At 59.5% G+C, this 15,453-nt stretch overlaps 2 protein-coding genes across 14 annotated transcripts in view; one reads left to right on the forward strand and one right to left on the reverse strand.

Annotated features, from left to right (window-relative positions):
- MED15 (mediator complex subunit 15) overlaps window positions 1-8,360 on the forward strand; it is a 66,923-nt gene extending 58,563 nt beyond the window's left edge. For 7 of the 9 annotated variants that reach the window (XM_032311119.1, XM_032311126.1, XM_032311120.1 and 4 more), the window contains 9 exons: window positions 3,344-3,480; window positions 3,579-3,706; window positions 3,919-4,053; window positions 4,140-4,203; window positions 5,085-5,151; window positions 5,688-5,848; window positions 5,953-6,119; window positions 6,590-6,688; window positions 7,363-8,360. In XM_032311119.1, coding sequence (XP_032167010.1) covers window positions 3,344-3,480; window positions 3,579-3,706; window positions 3,919-4,053; window positions 4,140-4,203; window positions 5,085-5,151; window positions 5,688-5,848; window positions 5,953-6,119; window positions 6,590-6,688; window positions 7,363-7,499 — 1,095 coding nt within the window. In that variant the 3' untranslated portion in view covers window positions 7,500-8,360. Of the gene's footprint in view, window positions 1-3,343; window positions 3,481-3,578; window positions 3,707-3,918; window positions 4,054-4,139; window positions 4,204-5,084; window positions 5,152-5,687; window positions 5,849-5,952; window positions 6,120-6,589; window positions 6,715-7,362 lie in introns of all 9 variants that reach the window. The other 2 variants (XM_032311123.1, XM_032311121.1) reach the window with 2 other exon arrangements.
- Window positions 8,361-8,997: 637 nt separating this feature from the next.
- LOC116572271 (coiled-coil domain-containing protein 74B-like) lies at window positions 8,998-14,333 on the reverse strand. 5 transcript variants are annotated; one of them, XM_032311139.1, is made up of 8 exons: window positions 14,007-14,333; window positions 13,143-13,184; window positions 12,067-12,123; window positions 11,128-11,350; window positions 9,914-10,103; window positions 9,755-9,834; window positions 9,591-9,662; window positions 8,998-9,464 (listed from the first exon to the last, which is right to left on the reverse strand). In XM_032311139.1, exons 1-8 carry the CDS (start codon window positions 14,263-14,265, stop codon window positions 9,293-9,295), a joined length of 1,095 nt encoding a protein of 364 aa, XP_032167030.1. In that variant the 5' UTR covers window positions 14,266-14,333; the 3' UTR covers window positions 8,998-9,292. The 5 variants fall into 5 exon arrangements, with proteins under 5 accessions (XP_032167030.1, XP_032167025.1, XP_032167027.1 ...); XM_032311134.1 differs by having other exon boundaries at window positions 9,914-10,091; window positions 14,007-14,328; XM_032311136.1 differs by having other exon boundaries at window positions 11,128-11,308; window positions 14,007-14,327.
- Between the last annotated feature and the right edge of the window lie 1,120 nt (window positions 14,334-15,453).

Raw genomic sequence — 15,453 nt, forward strand, 5'->3', positions numbered from 1 at the left:
GCCCCCCACACCCTGCCTCCCTCCACCCCTGCGCCAGCGCAGGCACACTGTGGTCATTTGGCTGGCCACAGACCTGGGTCCAGAATCGGTGTGCAGCTGCTCTCGTGTCTGTGTCTTGCTGATCGCGTCCCTTCTGCGAAGAGCATGCTTATTCTGAAGCTGCTTCCTTACAGGTCAGGGCTGCCGCTGCCGTCCTATGGGTACCCCAGCGGAGCCTTCGGCAGCCGGCTGCTCCAGGCACTGGAGTGAGGTGCTTCAGTGCCTGCAGCACCTGTCTTCCTGATTCCTTCCTTGTGACAACAAACCGGGGTCAGGAGATCAGGCGAACTAGAAGGCCTGTTCTGTCAGCCCTTCAGGAGAGGGGGCTCTCAGACACTCTCTGCCCCCGGCCCTGCAGCGTGTCCCATGGCTGTGTCTTCAGACTGGGGGAACACTTCATGACCCCGACGCCCATGACAGAGCAGGATTCTGTGCTGGACACGTGCTGGATGCAGTGCCCTGCGTGGGGGTCCAGAGGTGCAAGGGTGATGTGGGGTCCCTGGCAGTGTGAGCAGGTGGTGCCACGGTGGGGTCCATATTCCTCTTTGCTCTGGGGATGCATCACGTACAGGGTCCAAGAGGTCGGGAATGTTCCAGGGATGTCTGGTGGGCATGGGTTGTCCCGAGATGGCTACAGGGTATGGTGCCACCAGCGTCCCCTGAGGTATCTTCATTGCACTTGCTCCCCAGATGAGGCCTGCTGCCCTGCTGCCCAGCATCCTGGCCCCGCCACTCCCCTGTGCTTCGGCTGTGTCCCCTCTGCTTGAAACTTGCCTTCCCCCACTCCTGCCTTCAGGCTGTTGTGCAGGGTCTCTTCCCAGACACTTGTCCTTGCTCCTTGGGAGAGTTGATGGTGCTGAGATGCCTGAACTCTGCTAGCCGTGTGACCTTGAGCATGTCCCTTCTCTCTTAATTCCCACTTCCCCTGTGTGATATGTAGGTGACAGTGAGCGGGTACATTAGTGTCACATGGCATGTGCTAGCCGTTGTGACCGCCAAGCCTGTGCCTCTGGCAGAACATGTGTGGGGAGGGAAGATTCGGAGCTAGGGCAGTGGTGCCCCCTCTAGGGGGCTTCATACATCACTGGAGGGGCCCAGCTGTCTCGCTCCTCTCTCCCCCAGCATCAGCCAAACGGAACGTAAATCTGAAGCCTGGGGGGTCTCCGTCTCCTTAGCCACTTTGGTTGGCCATTTTTTTCGTGACAGAGGCCTTCAGGTTGTGACTCCTCCTCCTGCGTGTGTCTGTGGCATCTCAGGATCTGGGAAGCCTATGAGCCCTGTGCTGACTGGTGAGGGGATCCTAAAGGCCTGGGAAGGGGAATGTGTGTGCTGCCAATAGAATCAGGCGTTTTTCCATAGGCACTGTCAGATGTAAAGAGATCTGGATTGGATGTCGAAAGCCTAGGGGTTTCCTGTGGTGGCCTGGAGAGTGGCCTGGGGTAGCCTGTGGCTAGATGTAACATACAGGCTCATAGGAGGAAGCAAAAGCGTTGAGCTTGTGCCCAGGTCCGGGGCAGGCTGCTCTTGCCTGTTTCTTGCAGACTCTAATGCCCAGGGGAGCCATGTGTGCTCCATGGAACCCAGCAGAGGTTGTGGGGAAAGTGCCCTGTTTCCTGTGGTCACAGTGCTGAGGGTGCCTTTTAAGATACAGCTTCAGACATTTAGGTGGGAAGTGAACTGTGCAGTGGCCTTCCCCTTGAGTGGCTTTGTACTGGTCATGGTGCCCTCACATGCCTCATTTCCCTTGAGAGAAGTACCAGCTTTACACTACAGACAGGAGCTGAACACCTTCTAGAAGGGACATCTGCTGGAACAGAAGCTAATAAGGCTGGGGCTCTTCCCTGGGGCAGATGCAGGTAGGTGAGGCAGGAAGAGGGCACATCAAGAGGCAGTTTCAGGGGCACAAGGTGGTGTGTGGCAGCAGGTTGGGGAGAGGGAAAGGGGAGGTGACAGCGGGGCCTTTGTAGGAAACCACTCCAGGGGAGTTCCCAGGCCTCGCAGGCTGAGCCCAGGGTGTGGAGGCCCCAGGCCTGTAGTTCTCCCTCCTTGGCACCATCTGCTTCTTGGCATGGGCTCTTCTGAGATGGCCTGTTCACCTTCCTAGTCCTGGGAGTTTGTTGGTCCTTGGGTGGATTCTGGAGCCTCTTGTCCAGTGCCGGGGGCATGCTGCCTGCCCTGGGACTCAGCGTAGCCCAGCACTGACGGCAAGCCCTGCCTAGGAGAAACCTGCTGCACTCAGTTCAATTTAGCTGCCCCAGGCCCTGTTTCTGCCCTCGCTGGCATCACTGTGAATCACCTGGGACCTGTTGCTTCACTTGGTAGAACAACCGGGCCTAGCAGCTGGAAGCCTGGGCTTGCATGTTCCTGCCCCCGCCCCCATGGCAGATGAGTGTGTGGGAGGGAGGCACAAACCCCCGGCCCCAGATGGCACGAGGGTCTAGAGTGCCCTGAGACAAGCACTGGGCTTGGTCTGCAGAACTGGACAGTCCAAGAGTTGGGGGGGTTATGGATTAGGCTCCAGGAAGCAGGCTCTGAGGGGGGCTCAGCATGTAGGAGCTTGACTAGGGTGTGGGAGGAGCCCCCTCCGCTGACCCTGGGAAGCCCTGAAACTAGCAGGGAACTTTGGGCTGGTTCTTGCCGGGCCCTTAACGCCACCGTCATCATGTCCTGGGCGAGGCAGGTCTGCTCGCTCTGCCAGTCAAGGCAGGCTGCTCAGCCACCAGACCGAGGGTCCTCAGGCCACACGTGCTGGCAGGGGCTGACACAGGGGCCACTTTGCTCCCATTAAACATGAGAGAGGCTCCCACTGTGCCCTGAGAGCTGGGGGGAGCTCACAGAAGCATGTGGGAAGCTGGTCCCATCTGTCGCAGGGCGGGGTCCTCACTGGCACCTAGAGGAGAGCAACACAGGCCGGGAAGGCCAGGCAGCACCATCCAAGGCCATAGGCCTTCTCTGGCTCCCCGACCTGTCAAACAGAAATATGGGGATGTCCTGTTCCAGCGCAGAAGCCTGTGGACCTCATGGTCTCCCTGCCAAGGAGCAGGAGCTGCCCAGCCGGGCCTTTGTGCCAGCCGCTCATCATCGTGGACTTGTGTGTGTGGATCCTCGGGGTGGGGCCCTGTGCCCTTGTTGGTATTCATGGCACAGGGTGTCTGGAAGAAGGGGTATTTGGGTGAGGCTGAGAGGGTGAGGGGGCTTCTGTGTGCAGATGGGGTCTGTGACATGGGGATGGGCGTGGGAGTGAGGGCGCAGCAGGAGTGAGAACGTGTGGCAGGCGAGCAGGCTGAGCCCCCTCCACTTCCAGGTCAGCCAGAACAGCCTCACCATGCTGTCCTCGCCGTCACCGGGCCAGCAGGTGCAGACCCCACAGTCGATGCCCCCTCCTCCCCAGCCATCCCCGCAGCCTGGCCAGCCCAGCTCGCAGCCCAACTCCAACGTCAGGTAGGCCTGGCAGGGGGTGGCCCTCCCCACCTGGCTCCCAGGGCGGGCCCCACCTTGTGCCCCAGCTCACAGGTGCATCTGCTTTTGTTTTGCTGCAGCTCTGGCCCTGCCCCTTCCCCTAGTAGCTTCCTGCCGAGCCCCTCACCACAGCCCTCCCAGAGTCCAGTGACAGCCCGCACCCCGCAGAACTTCAGCGTCCCCTCCCCGGGACCTTTAAACACCCCCGGTAAGTCGGGTCGGGGGTGGGTGTGATCCGAGGCCCAGAACCCATTGTGTAACCCACACACAGACCTGCAGATCAAGGGGCTGAGATTCGCCCCTCACCATCTGGAGGCCTCCGCTTATAACAGGGTGGGTGAGCTCTAGATCCCCGCCTGGAGGGTTTGCAGAGCCCGGGCTTGTGGGTGGGAGCTGCGCTTACCACGTCATATCCTCCAGTGAATCCCAGCTCAGTCATGAGCCCAGCTGGCTCCAGCCAGGCCGAGGAGCAGCAGTACCTCGACAAGCTGAAGCAGCTGTCCAAGTACATCGAGCCCCTGCGCCGCATGATCAACAAGATCGACAAGAATGAAGGTGCGGCCGGCGCTAGGGCACAGCATGTTTGGGGATGGCGGGGGGATACCCCAGGCACGTGTCTTAGTGGCCCCTCTCTGTCCCAGACAGAAAAAAGGACCTGAGTAAGATGAAGAGCCTTCTGGACATCCTGACAGACCCCTCTAAGCGGTGAGCTTTGCCTCCAGGCTCCTGGAGGAAGGATGGCGCTCTGCCCACGTCTGGCTGCATGGTTGGCCCAGCCTTGAATGAGCATTTAGTGGTGATGTGGAGTTTAGAGAAAGGGCCTTAGGGCTCCACTTACGTGTGTCTGCTGGGGCTCCAAGCCCCTGGCCCCCTACCTTTGCGGTGCCCCTGACTTACCAGTGGCCTTTGGCAAGTGACTTCATATCAGTTAGCCCATCTGCAAAAAGGGGCAGCTGTGGCTCACTCAGCTTGGCTGGGAAAAGGAAACAAGGCGACCCCTTGAGAAGCACTTGTAAGGCAGTGGGGCACTAGCTTCTCGGCACACACGCCCATGCTGGTCAGTGCCAGGGCTGCTGTGAGCACCAGAGCTTGGTCTGCGGTACAGGACTGTGCATGTGGACTGGCCTTTGGATTTGTCCCTTTTCCTGCCTCAGCTTAGTCTGTGCTCCCTTCTGGAAGGGCTTCTCTTTTCCATTTACTAGACAAAATGCTGGAAACAGCAGAACTAGGCCACTTGGATCTGGACCACTCTCCAAGCCCTCTTGGATTGATCCTCATTGGAATTCTATGGCTGGGGGGCAGGGGCCCAGCCTCTGTCCCTCCCCACTGACCCATTACATTTATGCCCTGTTCTGCCAACCAGGATGGGGCTACTCCTGGGGACAGGACAATCTGTCCTTACACTTTGAGTCTAGGAACAGCTGGTCAATGGCTGGGGCTCCTGTGGAGGCTTGTGCTGGCCAAAGCTGGCTCTGTTCGCACCAGAAGAAGCCAGGCGGGCGGGCGGTGGCTAGAATCAGCACCCGAGAGCCACCAGCGTGCCATCGTCAAGCATGGAGGGTCAGCCACATCCCTTCTCCCCACAGGTGCCCCCTGAAAACACTGCAGAAGTGTGAGATTGCCCTGGAGAAGCTCAAGAATGACATGGCAGTGGTGAGTGGGACACCATGGCCTGGTGGTGTTCAGAGGGCCGCAGGCATCTCTGAGGAGACTGGGACTCACCCCACAAGTGGGGAGAAGTGTTCAAAGTCAGGAGTGGGTAGAGGGGCATGCCACTCAGCCTGGGGACCTCGCCCAGGAGTCTTCTTCCAGGTCAGGTCGGCCTTGGGTAAGGAGAGCATGTGTGCGAACATGGGAGAGGTCACCCTCCGGCTGTGGTCCTGTGGGTGTTCCCTCCATCCGCCAGGTTCACAGACTTTTGTGTACCAGGTTCACAGACTTTTGTGTACGCTCATCTCCACTGTCTCATTTCCACTTGTCCCTGCCCAGCACGAGGCCAAGCCCTGGGGGGAGGGGCCTCAGGGGAAAGTCAAAGCCACAGAAGGCAGGCGAGTGCATCTAAGATAACTATTTATCTCTTGGGGGCAGAGGTGGTGGGGAAGCTGTAAAAGTCTGGCTGTGAGGTTGAGGACCTCAGGGTCTAGAAAGCTTCCCAAGAGTGGGCTGCTGACCCCACTGTCCTGTCCCAGCCCACACCCCCGCCGCCTCCGGTGCCGCCAACCAAACAGCAATACCTGTGCCAGCCTCTCCTTGATGCCGTCCTGGCCAATATCCGCTCACCCGTCTTCAACCATTCCCTGTACCGCACCTTCGTGCCGGCGATGACAGCCATCCACGGCCCACCCATCACGTACGTGTAGCACAGGGCTCAGGCTCGCGCTAGGCAGTGGGCCATGGGCTGTGGGTCGTGGGCCACAGCCTAGCCCCGGTGGTGACCATAGCTGCCTCTTCCAGAGCCCCGGTTGTGTGCACCCGGAAGCGTAGGTTTGAAGACGACGAGCGGCAGAGCATCCCCAACGTGCTCCAGGGGGAAGTGGCCAGATTAGATCCTAAGTTCTTGGTGAATTTGGATCCTTCTCACTGCAGTAACAATGGCACCGTCCACCTGATATGCAAGTTGGGTGCGTACCGGGGAGGCGGGGCTGGTGCTGTGGGAGACTGAGTCCTAAACTCCAGCCCCAGGGTTCTGCCCCTGCCCCTGGCTCCAGAGTAGGCCCAGCCCAGGCCCACCTGCCCCATCGGGACTCGCACTGTGCCTCCCACAGATAGGCACACATACACTGTGCCCCGAGGCCCACCAGCCCCACATCCTTCTGGATCCTCCCACATACCTGGCCTAGGATGTGCCCTGAGGGCTGAGCCTGGAGCCCCCACACTCTCACCTCTTACCCCTGCTGGGGAGGCCCCCTCCCTGCCTTCCAGGTACCAAGCCTGAGGCCCTAGGGAAATGTGGAAGCCTGGGGGTCAGAGTGACCTCCAGACTTTGCAGCAAGCCTTTTGGGATTCGAAGAGCCCTTTTCGGAGCAGGGCTGTGAGGCAGGGCAGGTTGAGGCCTTGGGCCGGGTCACAGGCACAGCTGCATGTGTTGCAGATGACAAGGATCTCCCGAGTGTGCCGCCACTGGAGCTCAGTGTCCCTGCTGACTACCCTGCCCAGAGCCCACTGTGGATCGACCGGCAGTGGCAGTACGGTGGGTGAGCCGCGAGGACAGCCGTGGTGAGGCCTTGTGGCTGCTCTCTCGGGGCCCTGGCGGGATGGGGTTGGCTCCAGGCAACTGGGTTTCCTCCGGGCTTCCACAGTGGAACCCACTCCTCCCCTTTCTCTGTTCCTTTGTGGACAGGAGTGGGTTGCCCAGAAATCACTTGGAGAGAAAGGGGTCTCTGTCTCTATGGTGTTCTGTCTGCCTGCAGGGCAGCCATGTGTAGTGGTGAGGAGTGAGCAGGCCCATCCACCCCTGGGGGCCTCTGCAAGGCCAATAGGGGAGCACAGAAGGAGCTAGGGTTCCTGGGGACCCATCTGGGTGACATGGCTTCAGACCAAAGGCCCAGAGAGAGCTCTGTTGATGGGGACCAGTGCCCCTGCAGCTCAGAGCTAGTGTGGGGGGCTGGGATCCCAAGACTGCCCCTGAGTGGGGGTCCTGGGCTCCAGACCTGTCTACACTGTAGTTCTCCACTGATGCGTGGGCCTGGGAGGGGAGCCCATCAGCTACCCCACTGTGTGAGGGAGATGGCACCCCTGCTCACTTTGGCTGGGTGGAATGCCCCAGACGACAGCCTGTGTCTATGGGGTAGCCTGTTCACAGAGAGTTGCTGCGTGGCCCAGCATCAGGCCCGGCACCGCTCATGGCCCACTGCTCTGTTGCAGATGCCAACCCCTTCCTGCAGTCGGTGCACCGGTGTATGACCTCGAGGCTGCTGCAGCTCCCCGACAAGCACTCAGTTACGGCCCTGCTCAACACCTGGGCACAGAGCATCCACCAGGCCTGCCTCTCAGCCGCCTAGCCACCCAGCCGCTGGGGACCGCAGGGAGAGTCAGTGGCCTTGTCAGGGCCACAGAGGGCATGCACCTCGTGTCGGACATTTCTAGGTGTTGGCTCCCTTAGAGAGCCTGGGCTTAGATTAGCTTTCCTGCTTTTATCTTCTGCCTTGGGGACTTGCCAGACATCCTCCCACACTTGTACATGACGAGGGCAGGTGGCTGTGGGACTGGCTGCATCAGTAATGGGGTTGGGACGTCCCCCAGGGAGTCAAACATGCCACCAGCCCTGTGTGCTCCTCCCTGGGCTGCTGTCCCCTCGGCCTCTCCCAAGGCCTGTGTCCTTCCTCAGCACGGGGGAGAACTCAGGGTCTTGTTAGAGCCTCTTGTGTGTGTGCACCAGAAACACATCCTGTTCCTGTAAGGGAACATGGGGAGCATAGGAAACCCTGAAAACGCACACAGAAGTCTCTGGTCACAGTTTTAGGTTCAGACCCTGCCACCGTGGGCATGTGGGGCAAGCCACAGGGAAGCTCCTGGATCCCAGGGTGCTGGCCGAGTCTCAGAGGGAAGGTTGGCCTGCAGGCGGTTGCAGATCCCCTGCGGTCACCTGGGCCTCATACCTCATGGCATTCTCCCTTCAAGCCATGGGGGTCTGCTCAGCACTGTGGGAGAGCCTGGGGAGCAGGGGCACCTGGATGGATCCTGTCCCTGGCATCGTGCCCACTCTGGGGTCAGGGCTCAGAGCCATTCCTGAGAGTGAAGAAGGCTCCCTGACAGGGCATCAGCCCGCCAGCCCTCTGGTGTTGAGAGGGTCCCCCTTTTCTATGTGCACTACCATGTCATCTGTGGTTCTTATAATAAATTTATTATTCCTGTGTTTGTCATGAATTTGTCACTGTGTCCCCTCCCCTCTGAAAGTCTGGGTACTACTGTCCAGTGAGGAACATTGTCAGGGCTGAGCCCGGTTCCTTACCTTGGGGATGGCCATGGAGATCCAGATCTTAGTTCCCCCTTTTTTGAGTGTCAGGGCCGTAACCTCACCCAGGTTTCTGGCTGGGTTCCTGCTGCCAGAAGCAAGACGAGGTAGAGATGAGTGCTGAGGAAATGGGCCTGGAGCACAGCCCTGCCAGGGGCAGGTGGACACAACACTGACTGCACCCATGAGCCATAGGAAGCTGTGGTTGTGGGGGCCCTTGGGGCCGGAGTATCACCGGGTGAAGCCCCAGAGCCTCGGAGAGGGCCGCTCCCGAGGTGCCGTGGCCCTCCGTGTTGGAGGGCAGGCCCGGCAGGATGGCGCATCAGCAGTGTTTGTCAGCCTGGAAGCTGGCCAGGACCATTGGGGAAGAAGGCGTCTCACGCTGTGTGCAGGGCCAGGAACCCGTTCCCTGCACACTTGCCCGCCTTGGATGAGCCCGGAGTCCCAGGCACCCCCGGCAGGCCCCTCCTACTGCAGGGAGCAGAGCTAGGGGCACAGAGCAGGGCAGTGATGCCCAAACAGCAGTGAGGGATGAGACGCACAAGTGGAGAAACGAGCTTTATTTCCAGTCTTCAGCGGGGTAGGGCAATACTTCTTTCATAACATGTTTTCGTGTAAACGCAGAATAGCAAAATACTGAGCAAGAAAATAAACAGTTTCCCAGTTCTGAGACCAAGTACTTTATCTGCCACGAGTTTCGTTTATCTGGAATTTCAGTTGGCCTAAACGTATGAGAATTGTCTGGTAGTGCTATCTAGAGAGGGTGAGGATCTCCAGCCGGGGGCTTGGTCACGGGCCTGGCCGAGAGCTGCTGTGCAGGCGCAAATGGGCGCCGGGGCCTCAGAGCACTGAGCGGTGCAGCCGCCGGTTCTGCACCACCTGCAGCCTCTTCTGCCGCTCGGCGAAGTTGCTCTTCAGGGTCTGCTTCAGCGCCGGCAGGATGGAGCGCTCCGCCACGGGCATCGGGCTCAGAATCAGGCTGTTCGGGCAGAGGACGGGCACTGCAGAGCCCCTGGGAGCAGAAGCCCAGCCCAATGCGGCCCCAGGCAAAACACGGAGCCATCTGGGTCCCAATCTCTTCTGCACCCCATACGGGGTTTGAAGGCCACCTCAACCTCCCCCTGCCAGTGCAACTCACCATTTCTTGGGGACGCCCTTGGTGGGGACCTTGGGGAGCTGCATGGCTCCTGGGTGAAGGGCCTCCTGGTCCCTGGTGAGGGAGGAGTCAGCAGTGAGCCCCAGAGGAGAAGACCTTGCTGGGGTAGGGTGGGGCGGGGTGAGGGCTGTGAGGCTCTTACTCACTTGGGAGAGCTGGGCCCAGGCTCCTCAGGGGCAGCCTTGGGTCTCTGATTCTCTTCCAGGAGGGCCTTGAGGTGTTGCAACTGGAAGGCAGGGAGAAGAGGGGCAGTGGGCAGGCTCTGCAGAGGTGGCGGGGGGGCAGATCGGGGTCCCGAGCCTCACCTCTTGGGCCTGCAGGAGGTTGGCGTTCCACAGCTGGCGGATGATAACCTCACATTGCTGAATCGTGGTGGGCTTGCGTAGGTATGGAGGCAGGCTCATCGCAGGGGGCTGCTTGCCCTTGTGCTGGTTGCCTGCCGTGGAGCTCACCACTGCACTGGAGGTCTCCCCTTCTTCCTCTCTGGAACAGTCACTGCAGCAGCCTGGAGCTAGCCTGCCAGGCTTGGTCTAACCACCACCCCCCACCTCTCTTCTGGGCAGCTCCTGCTCCAGCCTGAGAATGGTGTGGGGAGGAGGGGTGTCCACACAGCCTCCTCAGGGACTGGGTCCCTTCTGCTAACTAGGGTGCTCCCGGCACCAGGTGGGGGGCTCTGGTGCCAGCTGGGACCTGGGTCCATCCCTTTCTCCTCTCTCAAGGTGCCCTGACGTTTCAAGGTGGTTCAAGCTGCGGGGCCACCCTCAGTCCTGACCCCCACACCTGTGAGCCTGGTTGAGAGAATCTAAGGACTGTGCTGAGAAGCGGAAGCCTGCTGGTTGCCCTACCCAGGGGACAATGGGGCCTCTGTTTTTAGATGCAAAGTCCAGGTTCCTGGGGCGCCTGGGTGGCTCAGTGGGTTAAAGCCTCTGCCTTCGGCTCAGGTCATGATCCCCGGGTCCTGAAATCGAGCCCCGCATCAGGCTCTCTGCTCATCGGGGAGCCTGCTTCCTCCTCTCTTCTGTCTGCCTGCCTCTCTGCCTACTTGTGATCTGTCAAATAAATAAAGTCTTTAAAAAAAAAAAAAGTCCAGGTTCCTTGCTGCTTTCCAGGGCAGTCCCAGAAACTCAAGTGTCAGCCTGGTCTTGCTCTGGCCTGCCAGCTCTGCGCCTCACAGAGCTGAGCACACTTCCCGGGGTGAGCCCAGGAACCTGACTTACTTATTCCCCGACTTGGTGAATAGCAGAGTAATTTAAAGGCCAAATCACTTTGTTCCATTTCTGTGAGAAAACGGTTTTGGAGGCTGCTGTTGGCATCCTCATGTGGGCTTGAGTCAGCATAGAGACCCTGCAGACCCCCTGGGGAAAGGGGGAAGGCAGTGCCCACTGGATGGGCAAGCCTGGAGCAAGTCTGCGTTCACCGGCAGACTGGCCCATTTGGAAGGGCTGAGCAGCTGGCTGGTGGCAGAGTGTGAGCTTGGTAAATGGAGCGCTGGGCCCACAGGGTCTGGGCGAGCCCTTACTTGGCCGGCCCCTGCATCCCTGGGGCTTTGTCCAGCTTGCTGTTGTGGAACAGGGCAGCAACTGGGGTCTCTTCTTCCAGGTCCATCTTCTGGGGAACATCAGCTTTCGAGTCTTGCCTCTTGGAGAAGCTGAGCTGGGTCCGGGCCTTGCCTTGAGAGTTGACAGCAGCCAAGGCGGTCACTGTGGGCATCGAGAACCCACGCCTGAGTCGCCCAGGATCAGCCGTGTATGCCCATGGAGTTTGCCTCAGTTTCCACCAAGAGATGGTAACAGAGCCCCCATCGGGGGGCTGCTGGGAGATCCAAACCCAAGGGTCTGAGGTTCTGTGAAAAGCTGGCTCCATGTAGTCAGGGAAGGCCAGGGCTGGGGGTGGCCCCACAGCTGTTCCCCGACTCTGAAGCAATGCCCCATTCTGGGCAAAATAACACTGAGTGGGAGGTCTGGGACCCAGCCTGCGCCAGTGTCCTTTCCAAGGACAATGCCTACTGCCTGCCTGGGGCCCGCAGAGGAGGGGCAAGGGCTGCTCCTTTGCAAGGACGCCTGGCCTGAGGAAGGCAGAGTGGGAAGAAGAAGCTATCAGCCCCTAACTCTGCAAATGACACCACAAGCCCAGAACTCCAGGCGGAGCCACCTCTCCCCACCCCCCCCGCCTCTGCTTCCTGCCTGCTTGGTGGGGGGTCCTAATGAGCAGGGCTTCTGCCAGGCCACCTGTGTGCCACCCCTCCCTGGAAGAGCACTTAGTGAGGCACAGAGGCTCCTCTTTCCGTATGTCGGGGGGCATCTGCCGTAGGGCCTTGTGCCCCATGTTGGTGTTCACTCCCTTTGTAGCCAAGCCCATGGGGCTTTCAATGCCCCACATTGGCCATTGGGCCCGGGGTCCCCATGAGGCATGTGTCCCTCCCCGACCCTGAGCTCACAGAGGGTGCTGGCGTGCTCACCTGACGTCGAATTTGAGACGGACTTGATGGAATGAAAGCTGGAACTGGAAATGCTGCCTGTGGGAGAAGGCACAGGGTCAGTTGGAGATGGCAGGAATGCCACTTCCATCCTAGTGTCCCCAGATGCTTCCGTCCCCGCTCCTCTCCATGGGTGAGGGGCCCGCGGCCTGTGCCCGCCTGTGTGCTCACACAGGGCCCTCCCCAACTCTGGTGAGGCAGAGCCAAGGCCGGGGGAAAGGCAATTTCTTGAAGGGCCATCCAGAAAGCAGTGGGCTTAGGCCCAAAGAAGCCCTGAAGGGGGATGACCTCTTCTGAGTTCCCACTGGGGACCCCTGGCATCTCCGCACTGGGACCACCAACAGGCCCTGCCACTTGCCGAGGACAGCTCACCAGAGCTGCTCCTCCCTGTCGGAGGAGGGCCCACCACCACACCATTCTCTGTGTCCCCTGGAAAAGGAGCCCTAGACACCTCCCAAGACTGGGGCTGTAGGCTAGCACCACCCAGACTGGGCCCCAAAGGTAAGTGGGGAGAGCAGGCTGGGCTGGGGGACACACAAAGTGAATGGGCTACTATCAGGATGAGGAAGGGCAGTGGGTAAGTGGCTGTGGGTCTCTCCATCTCCAGCCCTCTTGGTCACTGTGGAGATGGGCAGGGAGGCTCCCTGAAAGGACTGTGCCTTCCTAGTACAGAGCCTTCTGTGCTAGGAAGTGACGGGCCAGAGACCCAGGGCTGGGGCTGCCCAGTGCTTGCCAGCCTTGCAGAGGGAGCCTGGGGCCTACCATAGCCAGAATCCAAGTCAGAATCCATCAGAGCAGCAACGCTAGGGAGGGCAGCTGCTCTGCCTGTTTCCCTGCTGCCCAGACCTTAGGCCTTGGGATCCCCGAGAGCCCCACCTCTGTGCTTCAGTGCACAGTCACCCAAACCATGGCTGGGGGCAGTGGCGTCTCTCCAGGTCCCCCAGGACCCCTCCTCACTGGGAAAGGCCAGTGCAGCTAGCTGGGTGAACACAAGCAACCCAGGGGCTGCTCCAGACATCAGTAACTTCCCATCAGCCACCCGAGGGCCTCATTCTTACCTTTCTTTGGCTTCTGACTCATTATTAGCTTGTAATGGAGATCTGAAAGCAAACACATGCTTCGGTCATTTCTGAAGCTGCTGCCAGTTTGAGAGAAAAGGTCTGCCTTGTCCCGGGTGCTCCCCTCCTGCTGAACCCCTGAGAGACTTCACACACGACCTTGACTCAAAACTCCTCATGTCAAGGGGAGGTGGAGTCCTGACACAATGGGGACCCCTTGATCTCATACTTAGCACTTCAAGTGGACAGCAGGAGAAGGGTGGGGAGAAACTGAGGTAGGACTAGGTGTGTGGGGGGAAGAGCTCCAGCTAAAACATAAGGGAGAATAGAGGGAAGCAGAGTAAAAGACAGGTTCCGCTTCAGGCCTGGCCCATGGGGGTGAGGAGCCACAAGCAGGGCCAAGTTAGGAAGGCCTTGCCCTGAGGACACTCGTGTACTCGGGAGAGCTGGATGGTGCCGGGCATATAGGCCCTTGATTTGGGGGCATTTAGGTTGTGAAAATCATTAAGCTGTATGCTCGCACTTTTTACTTCCACAATTCCTAGAGACAAGACTGCCACTGGGCTTACTGTGGGAAATGCCACGGACAGGCTGCCCTGCCAGATGGCTAGATGGCCCCGACGCACCCCGACCCCCAAGACCACCCTGGTTTGGGGCCGATGGCGGGGGAAGGGAGTCCAAGCCCCGCATGGCAGGACCCGGGGTTTGACTTGCTGCCCTGTGTCTGTCCTCCTTAAAACACTACGTGTTCTAGAGTCCACGCGTGTTTCCGTGCTGGAGGCACCCGCGGGCAGCAGGTCTGCGTCCCCCTCGGGCCCCAGCGGCGGTGGGCGCCCCAGCCGCGGCCCCGCCGCTCGGACTCACCCTTGTTCTCCCGTTTGAGGTACTCGATCTCCTCGTGAAGCTTGACCAGCGTCTCAGAGTGCTGCTGCTGCAGGAACTGCAGGCTCTTCTCCAGGTCCAGGACCCGCTTCTGCGCCTCGCTGAGCCCAGCCTGCGCGCCGTGCTGTCCGGAGTGCTGGACGACCGCGGGCTGGCGGGGGCGCGGGCGCGACGCGCCCCGAGAGCCCGGGATCCCCGAGCTGGGGGGCCGCTGCCCGGCCGCCGCCACCCCGGCGCTCATGTAGCCGCTGCTGCACGCCCACTCGGTTGCTGGGCTGCCACAGCTTGGCGCCCTGTCGCCTTGGAAACGGGCGCGAGCGAGGGGGCGGGGCGAGCGAGGGGCGGAGCTGTTTGTGGGGGCGGGGCTCGCGTCAACTTCCGCCTCAGCCCTAATAACCTGACTTAAAAGGTATCCGCCTTGAGGGTAGGTCTTAATTTTGTATGCTTGTCTTAATAGTTCACTTTCTGAATGGATGCTACGGATTACAGATTGAGTTTCTACCTCCAGTAATTACAAAACGCTCTGCTTTATGAAATGTGGACAAAATATATGAAACCACTGCCTGAAAGCACTGGAGAAGAACAACAAGCAGACAGAAACTAGACGGAGGCAGCAGCTCTTGAAAGAAAAGCTGCTTTTGGGGCGCCTGGGTGGCTCAGTCATTAGGCGTCTGCCTTCGGCTTGGGTCATGGCCCGGGTGTCCAGGACGCGCTTCTGCGCCTCGCTGTGCCCAGCCTGCGCGCCCAGCCTGATCCCGGGATCAGCCCTGCATCGGGCTCCCTGCTCAACGGGAAACCTGCTTCTCCCTCTCCTACTCCCTCTGCTTGTGTTCTCTCTCGCGCTGTGTCTTTCTCTGTCAAATAAATGAATAAAATCTTGAAGAAGAAGAAGAAGAAGAGCTGCTTTTCCCTGAGGGTTCTCTCTCCCAGACCTCAAACAGGAAGCCACAGGTCCAATGGCTGAAGAGGCAGAAGATGGGGACACCACCGCAGCTGGAAACCCAGGGGGCAACGCTGGGAAGTTTGGAGCCTCTGTGGGTGAGGAGCTGGAAGCTGTAAACTTCAGATATGTGGCTGGCCTCAACTGCCCACCTGTGGGCAACAATTCCAGGGACTCCAGGGAAAGACAAAGAGCTGGAAGGCCAAAAGCTGAGGAGAGATTCACTTGCTATCAGTTCCATGGACGAGTTTGAAGTCTGACAGAGGAGCTTGGTAAAGGCCTCAGTTTTCCTTCTAAACCCCCAAAGGGCCACACCTTGGGAATGAAAACTATGTTCTAGAGATGAGATCTGCCCTAGAACTAAGGGCAAAATCAAAATATATCTGCCCTCGTGAAACTTAAAGCCCAGCCTCCACAAGTTTGGGGTGATGTTCCGTAATTCAACCACCTGAAGAACAAAACTCAACATTCTTCAGAGAATTACAACAG

This window comes from Mustela erminea, chromosome 13 (genome assembly GCF_009829155.1).
Source record: "Mustela erminea isolate mMusErm1 chromosome 13, mMusErm1.Pri, whole genome shotgun sequence".
Taxonomy (NCBI): Eukaryota; Metazoa; Chordata; class Mammalia; order Carnivora; family Mustelidae; genus Mustela; species Mustela erminea.

Excerpts from the sequence above, each read along its gene's own strand:
- LOC116572271 (XM_032311139.1), bottom strand. The coding sequence starts at position 14,265 with ATGAGCGCCGGGGTGGCGGCGGCCGGGCAGCGGCCCCCCAGCTCGGGG. Across the intron at positions 12,124-13,142 it reads GAGTCAGAAGCCAAAGAAAG|GCAGCATTTCCAGTTCCAGC; the intron begins GTAAGAATGAGG and ends CTTCTCCCACAG. Across the intron at positions 9,835-9,913 it reads ACCTCCTGCAGGCCCAAGAG|TTGCAACACCTCAAGGCCCT; the intron begins GTGAGGCTCGGG and ends CCTGCCTTCCAG.